The sequence below is a fragment of the Branchiostoma lanceolatum genome, chromosome 1 (assembly GCF_035083965.1).
Source record: "Branchiostoma lanceolatum isolate klBraLanc5 chromosome 1, klBraLanc5.hap2, whole genome shotgun sequence".
NCBI lineage: Eukaryota > Metazoa > Chordata > Leptocardii > Amphioxiformes > Branchiostomatidae > Branchiostoma > Branchiostoma lanceolatum.
Genome location: NC_089722.1, coordinates 23,087,743 through 23,104,131, shown reverse-complemented (window position 1 = coordinate 23,104,131; position 16,389 = coordinate 23,087,743). Strand labels below are relative to the sequence as shown.

Below are 16,389 nucleotides of genomic sequence, written 5' to 3'. Positions count from 1 at the left end.
ACAGAAGCATGGTACTGGCAATAGTGTATGTCTAACATTCCTGCACCAATGGTCTGGTTAGTCGGCCTGTTTAGGAGCTGCGATGACAGCAGTGAAGATTAGCGTGTCCTGTCTCATGCCTGGGGATTAGGTTCCCTCCAGACCACCACAGTGTTGCCTTGTGTCAGGTGAACCAGTGTACTTGTTGTACACTACAGGATTTACAACAGGGGACCTACATCTGGCATCGATGTCCTATCAAAAAGACAATGGTGGTACATATATATCAACTTGGTGGCAGGGCTCTTTGTAAACAATGGTTTAATGGTCCTGCACATCGTTACAATCTCAATACCATCTTGTCAAGTCTAAACTTCAGTCACTTGTATTTTTGCTTAGCTTCATACAAATATCTTTGTTTTGGGCCTAGGTTCATCCTACCCAGATCTCCAACATCACTGATTGCTATGAATTTCTGAGGTCAGCCCTGTGGTGAACTCAGTCTTTTATTGGCCATTTGCCAGACACTAATGCCAGCAAAATTAAAGCCAGAGTGAAATTCTAGTAGAGGAGTAAAGGTGAACTACAAGGCAGGTTGGAATTTGCAGGTTTAATTTTGATATGATGGTTCACATCTGGCTACTAGTATGTACTATGATAAGATGTCAATCAAGTATTGTTTGATATTCAAAATGTTCCTGTTGGTTTGACGGAGCAATGCTCCTTGTGAAGCACCCAAGGCAGAGGAAATTAGGGGAGTCGGGCTAGTAAATTTTGACCTTTTTGACCCTTTGAAATGCTATTTCCTGCATATTGAGAAGTGGATTTGAAACGGCTACATTTAGATCTCTGTCACACTTTTTAGTAATTTTACAACCTGTTGAAAATGTTATCAAGGGGGAAAGAGCAGTTGAAATTTTTGTCAGTCCCAAGCAGTAAATGCTGTCCAGGGACGGATAGAGAACACTGTAGAGCACCCGTTCTAAATTGTTTGCCAGGCCTGCTTGGTTTCCCCCCTGCCTTGTGATCAGTGGTAATAGCCGCGGCAGGTAGCAGTTAAACTGGTGATTCATGGTCATCATAGCTGCGGCTATCAAAGGTGTTTGTGAAGATCGATAGTTGGAAATACAAAGTGTAGGCTGTAGTTTGACGTGTACGCTGTTTTACCGGGTAATTTTAGGTCACACCCACAGTTACTGTGGCTTGATGAATTAGCTCTAAGGTTGAAAAGGAAGACAATCACTGTAGGGTTTCGAATAATAGTTTTAGCTTCTCCATTGGTAAATGTAATGGTTTCCTCCAACACGATCTAGAAAGACAGGAAGCTTTGATCGTTCGATTGGAAATTTGATGGCAGGAAAGAGTTAATGGTGCATGATGTGCTAGAGGTTTATTACTTTCACTGTTGCGTAGGAGATCATTTCAGCACCAAGGGCAGGATGTTGGTCTAATTTTGATATCAACATTGTATCAAGTGTTGGTGTTATGTCATCCTGTCAAAAATGTTACAGCTTTTTGTAATGATGGCCAGCAATTAGAAGTTAGGCTCTGCATAGCCCAGCAGGACATCACACTTTGATACATTTAGTCATAAATTTTTTACGCTTCTCGCGACACGTTGACACTCGCATGGCCTTTAGAAGTCGTGTGTCGTGTGAGAAGAACCAAACGAAACCAAACATAAGTTCTCCTGAACTGTCGACAGGCATCTCCAGTCATGTAAGGAAGATTTGAAGCAAGTGGACCATACTGTACAGTACAGCGTGACTGTTGAGTGTTCTATTCTGGTGTGGCTTGCCTGTCATGTATGTTGATCCATGCTAACAGTGGCCGCTTGTGTCCTCCTATACCTGTCACACAAATACAAGGAGATAAGAATCACCCTCCACAGAGATATATACTACTGGTCACAGGCTACTCACAGCTTATATTCATAGGATTGTTTGAAACTTGTTGCACCAGAAAAAGATTTAAAAGTTAAGGCCCCAAACTGTTTCCGAAAAACTTTGAAAGATGCAATTTCTCTCAGGAAGATTATAATATTTTCAACAACTTCAAGTTCTATTTCTTGCATTCTAGTTATCATATTGACCTACATGTAGCCTACTGGTCAAGATTGAAGTATGTGTACAGTTTATTAACTTTTTTTCAGTTACTATTGTATAAGATTAGAAGAAGGAAAGATGTGTCTACTGAGGTTTTTGTAAGAAATGCTTGTATTTAGCAATAGTAAGGATTTATGTAGCTAACTTGTATTGTTTTTGTTGTGTGAAATTTGAGCGTACAGATCTCCCACAGTCACTCTTACATTGGAGGTGTGGTCAGTGGACCAGAGATAAGGCGTGTGTCGGGATTACCTGCATTCTCGTAGTCTTACCTGTCCGTATCTCACCTGGGCAGGTATCGTCTCAGGTGTTACTTCATCACACGCTGACAGGAGTTGTTCTGATTTTGTCGTCAAAGTGAGAATGTGTTCAAGATTTTTGGATGTACCGTACCACCCAAAGTTTTCCATATCTCAGTATTTTTTGCAAACACAATTATGCAAATATTCCATCCTTCCAAATATTTGTTAAATCCAGGTATCTGTTAAATCCAAATATTTTTAAAACTTAAGGTATTTCCCTCTTTAGATCCCTGAGTTCTTTATCTTACTTTAGGACTTAAGTATATGGAGGCAACATCGATTTTGGCAATGAATGCTCACGTCCTAAAATTCCATCTTATTTATGATTATATCAAACTTTGATATCTACTTCGTCAGATGTTATTTTGTAGAAAGTACAACAGGGGATTGTAAAGTTACACTGTATGGTGGGAAGGGCCTTTTTCCAGCCCATCAGATAGGAATGTGTACACCCAGATTCAGTCACCCATTGTCCGTTATCCTGCCTTAGAAGTCGTCGGAAAAGTAAACAGAAATCCATCCAAGTGACAACCACCAGTCAGTGTGTGCATCCTGTTGACAGAATACCTTCGGCCATTTCGGATTACCGGAACTTTCTGCAGGACTTCTTTAAAAAACAACAGTACCCAGTAGATTTCAATGAGATCTCTGACGTTCCTCGTATTGGAAGTTTCTCTAGAAAACTGGTTGCGTTTTTGCTGCACAGCTGTTCATCTAGATTTGACGTCAGTAATATGGCACTATCACAGATGTCTTAGAGATCAATGCTGCTCTCATATAGGTAACAGGCTAGGACTAGTAGGAGGGTGGTCTGTCACCTACGTAACTAGACAAGTGTAAGAAACTTTTTTGGGGTGGGAATATAAGGTTGGAGACTCATTAGTTATCAGGTTGCTTAGATGATGATGTTGGTATCTTATGCAAGTTGTTTTATACTATAGCCTTGAAGTGGTTACTGGAATATTGAAAAGATATTGTTCATTTGAAAGATTAGGAAGAGGGAGAAAACTCTGTGCTTGTTGATATGCATGCTTGGCTTTGTTTGTTGTGATGTTGGAACATTTGTTATTGGTCCAGTCTTAATTTCACCATTTACATGTAGGAGGACACACTTTCCCAGTAGCTTTATTTCTTCTTATTCAGTACGCATGGTGGAGGCTTGAAATACGAAATCACATTATTCTAGAGTAATTTTGTTTAGACATTCCAGATTCTGAGTTGGTTGTGTGTACCAGAACTTAAATCCCAACATTGCTCAAATCAGTAGATCAAATAATTGATGTATTCTGGGCACACCAAAGGTGCTTAATACATGTAGCGATTACAGTCAGTGAATGTTAATAGTCCAATAAGGATTTGTAATATCCAACTTGCTGGCAGGCACAGTTATAAATGTCTGTGCATTAGCATTCCATTTATCCTATATTGCAATATAATGCTGATAACGTTTTTTTCTTCATAATTGTCAATGCAAAGGTCAAGTGTAGAGTAATTATCACTTTTGCTCCTACAAATTGTCTTGATATTTATAGTTTAAAAGGATGAGAAAACATTTTCCCTCAACTTGGCAAGATGTTTTGAAAGCTTAAACTAAAGTTATGTCAGCATTATCTTTTATTTTATGTATACAGTTTATAATCTAGTCATTAATCAAATTTTCTGATGTGAGACAATTTAGCTAGGTTAGCCAATCCAACCATGCACTGCTGCTGTGAGGTCTGCATACAATTACGCTGATTCCCACAGGACCGTGATCAAACATTCGTCTCACCTTCCGTTACCTGAAACCACAGAGGAGAAACTGCCTCTCTACAATATCAGGTAGCCGGGGCTGTGTGGTGAAGATACACGGAATTAGAGTGTCACTCTGCGCGGTGCAGTGCAGCGTGGTGAGCAGACCGCTTTGCAGTATGTTGTCGCCTCTGTCACGCTGGATGGAGAAAGCACCATTTTAAGAATGTGTGGAAAGAGCTATGGTCCCACAGGCTTCGCAAGAAGTGTTTCTGCCAGAGAAGCCGTAAATTAGTTTAATGATTCAGTGTGCGTGAAGGCAATTACTGTGTCGTTCCTCTCGGATTTGAGATTGTATGGAAACATCTTTGTGAATACAAAACAGGAGTTCTCTACCTCAGAGTCAGACTGGAGCAGACTGTGACGTCTGAGGAAGGTACAGTGCTGAGAACTTGGAACAGGAGGATGACGTGCAATACAATGGTGCCAGATCAAGCATTGTCAAGAACACGTTGGCTATGCTGCAGAAGGAAGACCGATTGGTTTCTGCTACTCAGGCCATGGTGTACAACTAGGCATGATGAAACTTAACCACAAATCAGCAGGATCGAAGGAGCAACCCAGTCCATCAAAAGAAGAACAAGAACAGGATTTCGTGGAGGTCTTTTGATTCATAAACGTGGAGAGCGTAACGGATCATATACCAAAGCTGACCGTGTTATGTAAACTTCCACTTGGAAAACGTGGGGACTGAAGGATATTACTCAGACGCACGGGCAACAGACTTTAAGACAACCTGAATAATTGAAATACAGGATTACATGTCTGGCTAAATAGTTTTAGAAGATAGTTTGGACCAGCGAAATCAGGACAAATCAGATCTTTGATAGAAAATCAGATCCGTCCCATGTTAATTGCTGAGTATGTAGAGAATCTCTTCAGTTTCCGGTCTTCTGTTCTACTTGAACTCAGCAATAGTGTACAATTACTCGACAATTATCAGACATTGATTTTTGGAGTCTTAGAAATGAGACAGCCCAATGTAATACAGGGTGCTGTATGGATTTCCAATAACGCAGTGGAGTAACAGCAGGAAGGACACAAGGTTTCAACCATCAGATGGTCTCAAAGTATGTCAGGGGAGCTTCACCTTGAGACTGACTTGTCTTGGATTGTTAGAGACAACATCACACTTGCAGGACAAGAAGAAAGCGTTGTTTCCAAGAAAAAGCTGCACATTTCTTAGAATTTCTATGGCATATGCTCTCTTCATGGACCAGGGATTTGATGAAGAACCCCTCTTTTATTACAGCCACTGTTGTGGGTACCCCGACAAAGGATGTAGAACAAAAGTGCATTGATGCGTAATCGTTTGAAGAACGCAGACTGAGAAAATATAGAATTGCAAATGGGGAGGGATGCTTTTGTCAGTTAATGTGGCTTGGGAAATCAGACAGTAATTCTGCTCAGGGGAACGTTCCTATGCAATGTCGGATTACAGAATGTGCATCGCGCTGGGAACAGTCTGAATTGCCTGCTAGATAAGAGACTGGCAGGATAGAAATGTGTGAACAGGAACTATATTGTGATACTGACTAGTCAAGGCTGGAGAAAGTTGTTACTGTCCAGCAGAAATGCTGAAATGGCGGCCAAGTCAGACAACACAGGTAAGGGTACAGTATACTCAATCAGACACAGGATATTAGTACATCAATATCTTTAGTACTGTAAAAGAGGAAATGTTTGAGGTTGTTTTATGTTTGCGATAACCTCTTCACCACGAAATTAAAACCATTGCGAAAATTTTGTTCTGTCTTTTTCCCGCTAAGCCCCTTGTTTCAACTGCGTAGTTAAAAACCACTGCCATTTTCTCCCTACTGTGAAATCAAATCCCTGTGAACATTTTTCCTTTTACAGTATGCCAAGAAATGATGTAGAAATTTTTGGCGGATAGAATGTGAACATGATGATAGCTGGAGTTAACCAAAGTTTAATGATGTAAAATTGATGCTTTCCAGACCTACCTGATTGCATGTGATATTTTCAATTTAATGATAGTGAAAATAACACAGGTTAATGATGCATTATGATATGATCAAATAGATGATTAGGAATTTGATATTTTCCAGATCTTCTGATTGTAGATGATATGTCTAACATTCAGACAACATTAAAGATAACACTGGTTGATGTTGCATTGTAACCTGGTGAAGTTGTCATATCACTCAGTGTCAACTTTGACAGAATCCTCTGTTTGTTCAAACAATAGGAAGAATACTCTCATGCTGAGTGGTGGTGGAAATGTCACATTTCTTGTCAAGTCGGCTTAAGTAATTGGATTTCTCCTTTATCGGGGGATTTGTGAGTGAGGCAGCTTTTGTTTATAGGGATCAATCACTTAAATGTACCATTATTCTCATGTTGCTGCCCCATGGATGATGCTGTCATTAATTGCTGGTATTTCTGACAAAAAGTCAAAAGGTTGTCAATATTCAACATTGACATTTTCTTTATACATTGACTCAAGTAGAAAATCACAAGTTCAAGTATGATTTACCAAATTGGGACAAACTTTGCTAGAAATTCCTGATGTAATTTTGCATGAATATGATAAAATACTTACATATCAAATATTGGAAAAGATATCTTGCTAGCTGCTAGATGTAATGAATTGCATTTCTCTACTCAGCCATCCAAACCTTTTACTTTTCAACTTCTCTCACATTTAATTCACATGAAATGTCTTCAAGTCTTTGATGTTTCTTTAATCTTACCTGCCCTTGATAAAAGTTGAATAGCAGTGCTTGTAATCCATTTTAGTAGTGGCATTTTGTTGTCTTTCAAAAGTATAACTTTTCTATTTCTCCATACACAAGAGTATTTCAATGTGGAGTAATAGGTGTGAAAACCCTCTATAATGATTTATAAAGTTTGAAGCAGAGGCCTTGTTTACCCGGTACTACTGAATGGATTGTTTGTTCCTGTTTATTGGTAGTTTCTTAAAAGGATTACTGTGATGGTTGTTGCTATGGTAACAGATGATGATTGGCTTACCAATGGTTGGGCAGTTTCACAGTCCATTAGAAAAGATTATCCCTGAGTGGGTAGGATTAGCATAAAGTTTTATCTGGACCTACCCACCCGTCTACTATAATGGTTTGATCTACGTTATAACAGAAAACTTAGGGAGAACAAGTTATCTCTGGGATAGGTTATTGTAGGAATGGGGGTTTCAGACAAATTTACTGCTGTTTGCTTTTGAGCTGTTTTTAATGGGGAGGGATCAGGGGTGGAGGGCTAATGGCCTTTAAGAGGATTATCTATCAAGATGCGTCAACATGATGTTTGACAATGGATAAACATAAGCCAGGATTAGGTGTGATAATTGAAGTGGGAGTGATAGGCATTGTTACACCTCATCTTGCTGGGATGATATAGTTAAGATGTAATGATGACTTAGCATATCACATTGACAGTCTGATGTTTCTTTAAGTATTGTACATGAAATACCTGACAATATGAAATTTGAAACAAAATTCTAGATATTTTTTAAAATAGTCATACGGGGGATATGGCCCCTTTTGAAGTTTTCCTTTTTGAAGTTTTTCTAATGACTGATGCACATGGAAAAGCCATGGTTGTCCATTGCACATGGCAAAGCACAGTATCTTGACCTTTGTATATGGAGGATGTAAGTTATGGTAACTTCTGCCACAAACATGTGTAAATTGAAGTAAAAACAAGGTGGTAAACTGGTGTCTTTGTACTTGACCTTTGGCCTACCATGATGGCCATACATGTTTGTTGTACAAAGCCAACTCATCCTTAGGCAGTGCAAGCAATACATCTTCTTCTGTGATATTTTGAGAAGAATAATATAAAAGATTATAAAGTTTTTTTTCCGAAATGCAGGCATCTTAGCACTCTAATTTATACATCTATGAAACCATCCATGGGATACAAAGTAACTTTGATGTCACGTTACATGTAAGCTGACTCCTATCTTTTACAATTCATTGTCTTTAGTCTTTATTGAGTTTGTCACAGAATGAAGTACAATTCTAATTCTATGGAGTGGCCTTACTTAAATTGTACTTGAAAAAGTCACTCCACCATAAGGAGTATTGTTATATTACAAGTGTTGATCCCATCATAAGACTGCACTGCCATACCTTATCTGTTTATAGCAAAGAACGATTGTTTGCTCCATACCACAAATTCCTGTATGGGGTTTAACGTGTATAACATCATGAAATATGAATGTGTAATAGCCCATCAGGTGACATTGCTGGGTTGTTTGTCTGCGTGTGACCCTCCCCAGTGTTTGTCCACCTTGTGTAGACACAGTATGTAGATGACTGCTCGTGATACAGTTGCTATTAGCGTAGTGCCTCGCCAACGTGCCCGGCAAATATCTTTGGAACCCCCCAAGGGGCAGTGAGGGTCGCATCGGTTTCTTGTGATGTACATCTCACCATGGCCAGCTGTTTGACTGACCATCCTTATTACATAACAGATATGGAGGTAAGGTGGACTCTTATACATGTAAGTTTACTACAGAATGGAAAATAACATTGATGTCTCCATAGCTTGTTCATACAAGCATTGGATCGGTATGGTTGAATAGCTTGTTCATATTTGCTTGTATTTTGTATAGATGGCTAGTTGTACGGTACTAATACGCTGCAAATGTTGTGCCATTGAGAATTTTCAAGTCTTGAGCATAATGTGTGTAGTCTTCTGGATGAAATGCCTTCATTCATTCATTTGTGGTCACCTGTGGATTGCACATGCCTTAAACAGGAAATCACCAAGATATACAGGTCCATTGTACTTGTAGAAACCTGTGCCACCTTGGCAACAGTACAATGAAGTTCTGACTTAATTCTTCCCAGCCCTGATACAGAGAACAGCACCTTTACTGTGCCTTTATTGCCGTCATTGTTTCCCACCTGTTGGAATTTGTCGCATTAGCAAGTCGCACACCTGAGTGTTGTCGCACTCGGGCTAATTTGTTAGCTTTTCCTGAGCAGGTTGTCTTTGTGTCCTGTTTGCTCTTGTGACTATAAGTTAGTATAACCAGCTTTACCACCTCTCTGATATATATACACCCCAATGTAGTAGTTAGATCAGCTTTCATATGGTTATCTGCTAAGTTGTGACAAAACGTTTCATGTTTCATCGTGTTGAAATGGACGTTTTGAAACACACTACAGTCTACGTCATGTTTCTTGAAGATTGAAGCCATTTTTGTAGCCACTTTTCTTTCAGGACAAAGGCACACCTGTTATTGAACTAACCGTTTCTGCAAGTTCCGTGAAGATATTTCGTTTCCAGGCCTTCTGTGTTTGTAGCAGTGCCTGTTGGTACAACAGTATGGCAAATGGGTCAGGCTGTGACAATAGCAGCGCGGGAATGCTGCCCTCACGGCCCCCTGCCTGTCATATACTTGTGGCACTCAAGAGCACTCAAACGGAGTCCGAGTGACTTATCTCGCTCGTGTTAATCCCTGAAGAATGAGCAATGACCGATCGTGACAAAACAGCGTTTTTGAGTTACTTAAAAATAGGGTGACACTGCAGTGTTGTAAGCAGGTGTGTCAGATAAGACAGAACCTCAAGTATGCAATACTTGGCTGTACTTATTGCTATCATAACAACTTTGTCCTACATTTGCTCCCAACAATTGTATCACAGTGGAAGAAATGCTTTCCATGAATCATCAAAGACGTTTATTTTGTCTGTCTCTTTACTTGTATCAAGTCTTTCGTATTTCACATTTTCTCATTGTTCACATTTCATCCTTTCATGTTGCTATTGCCAGAATATTCACCTCCATAGACATTTAAGAGATGGTTTGTGTGCGAAGTTGGCAATAGTCGTTGGGATTTGCATATATTGACTGTACATCTCAATTGTAAAAGGTTACAAAACGTTGGACCATATGATCAGGTGCCACAGAATGATTTTTAATACCAAAGTTCAAACCATTCTTCAGCTTCGTCAGTTTGATGAAGAGGTTGACCCATCTCAGGGCCCCCACGCTAAGTGACGTTTCTCATAGTGAAATCTTATCTAGTGTCAACTCAAGATAAGGCAGTAGTTTGTGCTTTGGTGCCACTGTACAGATATGCAGCAGTTAAGAGAACACGCAACTCATTAACGAGGGAGCTATTTTGCAAGGACCTGCACTAGGTATCCTAGGATCAGAACTGTCACATAGACATGTAAATGTCTGTGTTTTGCTGCAATCAAGCTTATCGTGCTATGTTAATGGCTAGTATTGATGTTACCATTGATGGAATTTAAAAGATAGACAAGAGATGGTCTGTGTTCATACTGTTCATTCAACATACATGTTGTGATACTTTAAGGAGATCGCATAGTATCAAAGACATGTTAACAAGTGGGGAAGTCAGAATGATAAAGCTTAAAAACTATACCTGCCCACACAATAATTCCTTGGTTTTTCACACCTATCGCTTTGATAGCAACGTTTATCACATGAGTAGATTACAGGTACAATGTACAGTATCATAGACATGTTGCAACTTGAGAAGTCAGAATGATAAATCTTAAAAAATGTACCTGCCCACTCAATAATTCCTTGCTTTTTCACACCTATGGCTTTGATAGCAATATCACAGTGTAGATTACATAGGTACCATGTACATGTACATCGCCATTGTCTTGTAAACAGAAAGGATACTATGTTAGCCTAGTACAGTTCACAGCTGTCGTTCTTTTGCGTCTAGTAACGAAGGCATTTTTCACATCTTTCGTACTGAATTCGACATTTGAAGTGTTTCAAGTGCTTCTACTCTACCAATGGCTTTGTTTAGTCAAATAAAGTATCTCAAGACGGCAAAGACAAAGGAGCAGTCTGAAATCTGTGATACTGCTTTTTTTACTGTAGTGTATGCACACATGTATAACATGTACTTACATAGCTAATCAATGTATTGATTTTTTGGTATGAAAGTACATGTTTTGTTGTACCATTATCATCATTAGGAAATAATCAATACTAAAACTTGCAGGATAGAAACATTTGATACATAAAGCAATGCTAGCAACTTTGGGCATGTACCAGTTAACTTGTTTGCAGTGTGAATGTTAAACTGTAGTATTAGCACACTTTAAGTTTAACCTTTACTTTAGAGTACAAGGACAAATCTAGAGTGCACTGACAGGATATATGAATAGATAGCATACTTGATGTAAAATTGTTGAGTAATTGTACTTGGTTGGCTTCAGTTCTTGGTTTATTGCATAAGCTCCATGACACATACATTGTTTGTACACCCACATTTATGACTTGTTCAAAGGTTCAAAGTACTAATACATAATCCATATATGATGTTTAGTACTGTGTCATAAATGTTTCTAAAGATAAGCCTTCATAGGCTCACAGTTGATTTCAACTATAGTAGATTTTATATGTACATTTTTGTGTGTTTTGTATCAAATTGTATCATAAAATTTTCTTTATGCTCACGTTCAATTATAATTTAAAATAATATAAAAAAATAGCATGCTATCATGGCATATGTAACTGAACCTTGGCTATGGCCGTGTTCTCTCATCTAAGTATACAGAACATGTACCTACCTTTGTGCTGTATAAATATATCAGTATTGACCAGCTTAACCACACCGCTATAACACACTGGCCTCTTCAACATGCAAACAGTGGTTGGTAATGTTGCATTGAATGACTTGTTACATCTACAGTCACTTAAGCACTGGGTTTCTACTAGGATATTATATCACTATGTATGATACTGAAGAAGGGTATTTGATTTTTCTTACAGCTTTCACAAGAGGACGTTGTTTCACTCCTCATACTTTTCTTACAATATGTATTTTGATGAATAAATACTTTTAAGTGTCTTAATCAGAGATCCTTCTTCTTGCCTTCTGCAGGCTTACTTCCGCCAAGGTGTGGCACTCCAGTGCAAGGGACAGCATGCAGAGGCGCTGGCTGCGTTTGCGTCGGGCTTGGCACAGGACCCCAAGAGCCTACAGCTGCGGGCGGGCATGGTTGAAGCCGCCATGAAGTCACCAATCAGAGGTAAGGTCACTTTTTTCTTTTCCATCTAGAAGCAGATTCATAACACCACCACAGATTGCTTGAATTTTGTGAGGAACTTAATTTTGACATGTGCAATAAAGTAATCTCCAATCAGATCTATCGGTGGCAATGACAGTGTCCAAAGTGCAAAAGCAGTATTTTTGGCCACTGCTGGATAAGGGTACTGCTTTTACCCTTTGGATACTGCCATTGCCACTGATAGATCTGCTTGAAGTTTACCATAAAGCACCAATTATGTTATGAATGAATGAATGAATGAATGAATGAATGAATGAATGAATGAATGAATGAATGAATGAATGAATGAATGAATGAAATGAATGAAAACTTTATTACCGTGTCTTGCGCCATTTTGCGCCCAGCCCATGCGGGCTTATAGGACACCGTATACGTTACATTGATTGCATAAACAAAAGATCAGGAGTACAGAAATAATCTGATTATGTTTTACAGTACCAGAACATTATGATAATAGTTCTTAAGTTTGAAAAATAGGTAGTATTCTATAATTATATACATTCTTTGCAACTGATCTCCATATTTCAAATGTCTTATTTAGATTTTGCCATGTACCGCTTATAGCAACATTTTTAGTCTGGATCTGTTTAGTGCTGAAGTAATCGAATTAGCAATGTACACAAAAGTAGTGTGAGGCATTCCTATAACAATGTAGAATTGCCCCGGATGACTAGTTGTTTTTCTCACCTATCAAGTCATTTTGCATTTTAATTACTTAGATTTGTCAATGTTTACTCTTTACTTGGTGGCGGGGGGTTAGGCAAACTCTTGTTTGTTATCCGAATAACCTTTCTTGTTAGTACATGTTGTCCGTGGTTACACAACATCATCCAAAAATGTCCCTGATATGATTATAACACTTAGACATTGTTCCATGGGTCAGATATGTCAGCTCTGTTGGTGTCGGCTTTAAGTTTTAATTATGATTTAAACAATGCAAATACAGACTTTTTGCCATCTAAATGTGTCCAAGTCTTATCATACTAGCTGCTCTTGTGTATTTGTTGTAGGTCCCTGTTTGTGAGTTGAGGTTGAAAAAGTTAAATTGTCCTGTTTTTGAAAACTACAGCAACTTGCCATCTTGTTACTGTCTCCTACATTCAAGAAAGAAAGATGCAACTTGATTTTATTTCTGTCAATTTTTTAAGAAAACATAGTGTCTTGAAACAGTAAAAGCCCTCTAGAATTCAGCTCTTTAGAACAAACAACGTTGAGTGAACTCTACAAGTTGCTAAGCAGTTCTCCTAAATCTTTATCAGTATCTGCCACATTTGCTGGAGAGACAGCAGCTGTGTTTGCTGAATGATAAAAGATTGATCTGTTTGAAATATTCCAAGACAATTAAACCCTCTGCAAACACCAAATCTGTCAGTAATCGCTGGGCAAGTTTTGAAGATTACGCAAAAATCAATTGGACAAATTTGATGAAGGCTGCACGTTTCACACCTTAGAGTGCATGGATCCTTCATTTCGTGCGGTTTTCTGGAGTAATTTCTCAGTTGTCAATGCCAAAGTTCTTCCAGTTGCCATAGAGAGCATTTATGATTGAAAAAATGTGTAGCATACAATCATGCAATACTATGTGTAACTCTTAGTCTTCTTAAACAGATATGTTAGAAGTGCATCAGTATAAATGATAGACCATTTCTCTCATTTTACTAGACTAGCCAGTATTATTTTATTGAAGACATTGCTATGAACAAGGTAAATCAGTCATCTAGAGCATAAACTTTCTGTTCTGTTTGTTAGCTGAATTGTGATTGGTTATCAGCATGCAGGTTGGTCTGTGATTGGCTTAAAAAGTTTTAAACCTTCCTTTTTCTGTTACAGAAAAATTGGAACCGACCTATCGGCAGTTACAAAAGATGAAGCTGGACAAGAGCCCATTTGTCATCATCTCTGTGATTGGCCAGGAGCTGCTGGCTGCAGGGTTCCACTCTGCATCTCTGGTGGTCCTGGAGTGTGCTTTAAAGGTCAGCTATCAACTTTTCATGGACAGAATTCCTTTATATGTACTTACTGTTCAACTATTTTCAAATTGGTATTCTGTGGTTTCTGTTAAAGGGAAGATATCATAAACCAACTTTTCTAGTATTTCTATATCAACTGATGTATCATTAAAGGTACGAAAAACTAAGGCATGTGAAATGCAAACAGGCTGATTGCTTTGACATTTATTATTTATACACAGCTAGAAGTTTTGCACATGTTGTAGTAGTTTCCAAATTGTTTGAATTTTCCTGTCTGAATGCCTTTGTGAGAACTGGCATCCTATACTCCAGGGCTTAAAAGATCAGGAATCCAAGTATTTCTAGCCTGAAGACAAAAGACTTGTGGAAGTTTTTGACCATAGCAGAGTTCTCACACTTCTTCCTCTCTCTATGATAGTATCTAGCTGTGGTTTTAAGAAAGATATACTTGAGATTGACCATTCTTAAGACATGTAAGAAGTGTTTGCATGTAGACAATGTTGAAATTCAAGGGGCAAAATCTTGCCAACTCCCCCTCCAAAATATCATTTTCTCTTTAAAACTTGGAGGATTGGTTTCTTACATAAAATCTCACTGATTTCTGTTTGCTTGTTGTTTACTCAAAAATTTCTGCCAGGAGGTATTGTCAATATGTACAGAGCCGAACCATATGTGGAGCAGACTATAGCATGTACCTTTGATCCCAATGGAAAATGCTTCTGTTTTATCCTGAATGTGAATCTCCTATCCTACAAAATGTTTATTATATATTTGCATGCATATATGTAGTCTTAACTTTTATTCATAAAGTAGATTAGTTATATAGAAATGGTTAGATGTTAGCATAGTTCAACCGCCATGTATGTACAAGTTACCATACATTGTACCTGTTACAACTGTCGTGCAATAAAGTTCTTCTTCTACTCTGACCAGGTGGGGACGTGCAGCCTAAAGCTGAAAGGGTCAGTGTTCTCGGCCCTGTCCACGGCACACTGGTTGCTAGGCAACACGGAGAAGGCCATCGCCTACATGCAGCAGGACCTTACTGTTGCCAAGTCTCTCGGTAAGTCTGGCTGCATGTATGTGAGGGGTGGCCCCCTTGCAGCTGTCTTTCTAACTGTAGTTGTTTGTTTCTTTGTTTGTTTACAAACAGGCTAACTCGTCATGATAATTTATGTGTGTGTACTGTGTAGGCCTCAGCCTTAGCAAGAAGTGATTAGTTTCTGGGACCCCTAGCACTTTATTTTCATACTGCAATTTATGCATCCTATGCCACCCTTTTGTTTTAGTGTCAGTTACAAGATGTTTTGCAAGAGGATTTTTAGGTCTAAAAATAGGAATGTAGAAATTCCCAATTATTGTTGGAATATTCTTCCTGTTTACATTTAATCTAATTTCTCATTTCACATTGGTAAGTAACTTGGAAATACACAAGAATAACCTAAGAACTCTAAGAATCTAAAGATTTGTTAATTTGAGCTTGGTTCCAATAATGCCTGTGTACACTGGATTACTGTGTGAGAATGCATAAGTTATGTGCTATGGAAACTCTGCTCTACTGTAAACTTGATATGCTAACAAATTGGTTGTACATGACACTATTTCATGCCCCATCAGTGCTTACACCAGTTGCAGATCTAGTTATCCCATGCAGAGGCATGCCTGGGGTGTACAGTTACCTGGGGCTGTGTTCTCTCACCTTCCCCCAGCTTTCACTGCCAGCTGACCATGCCCACTTGTCATGCTTACGGCAATGTTGGTATGCAACGAATCTCTAGTTGTCTAGATGTATATGACGCATCATGTTGGAGTTCAGTGCCAGGAAGAACATTGATTAGTGCTTGAACTTCTCCAGTCTATATTTCATAGAATTGACCTAAAACTTTAAACGAGAAATACTTAATAACCTCACAAACTCAAATCAGACTTTTCACAACCTCCTAAAAGAGCAGACTGAGATGCTATATTTAGCCAAACAGAGGGAGTATACATGTAGCTCAAGATAGCAGGCAAATGTGCCTGAACTTCAAACATGAATACCTGTCCAATTTCTCAAGTCTAGAAGCAATCTGTAGTGCCCTAGATGTTGTGGTATCAACTCAGGTCATGCCTGTTTAGAAAGCACCATTTCCTCCTGCCTTTTAACACACTGTGAGGTTGTTTTCCTGAATTTGGTCGACATCCAAAAACT

At 38.7% G+C, this 16,389-nt stretch overlaps 1 protein-coding gene across 3 annotated transcripts in view; it reads left to right on the top strand.

The window, feature by feature from the left end:
* Nucleotides 1-16,389, top strand: part of LOC136442302 (tetratricopeptide repeat protein 28-like) — a 52,849-nt gene that overhangs the window by 21,966 nt on the left and 14,494 nt on the right. The window contains exons 1-4 of one of the 3 annotated variants that reach the window (XM_066439105.1): nucleotides 5,079-5,784; nucleotides 12,042-12,189; nucleotides 14,059-14,201; nucleotides 15,132-15,261. In XM_066439105.1, coding sequence (XP_066295202.1) covers nucleotides 5,752-5,784; nucleotides 12,042-12,189; nucleotides 14,059-14,201; nucleotides 15,132-15,261 — 454 coding nt within the window. In that variant the 5' untranslated portion in view covers nucleotides 5,079-5,751. Of the gene's footprint in view, nucleotides 1-5,078; nucleotides 5,785-8,472; nucleotides 8,642-12,041; nucleotides 12,190-14,058; nucleotides 14,202-15,131; nucleotides 15,262-16,389 lie in introns of those variants that run through there. The other 2 variants (XM_066439097.1, XM_066439088.1) reach the window with 2 other exon arrangements.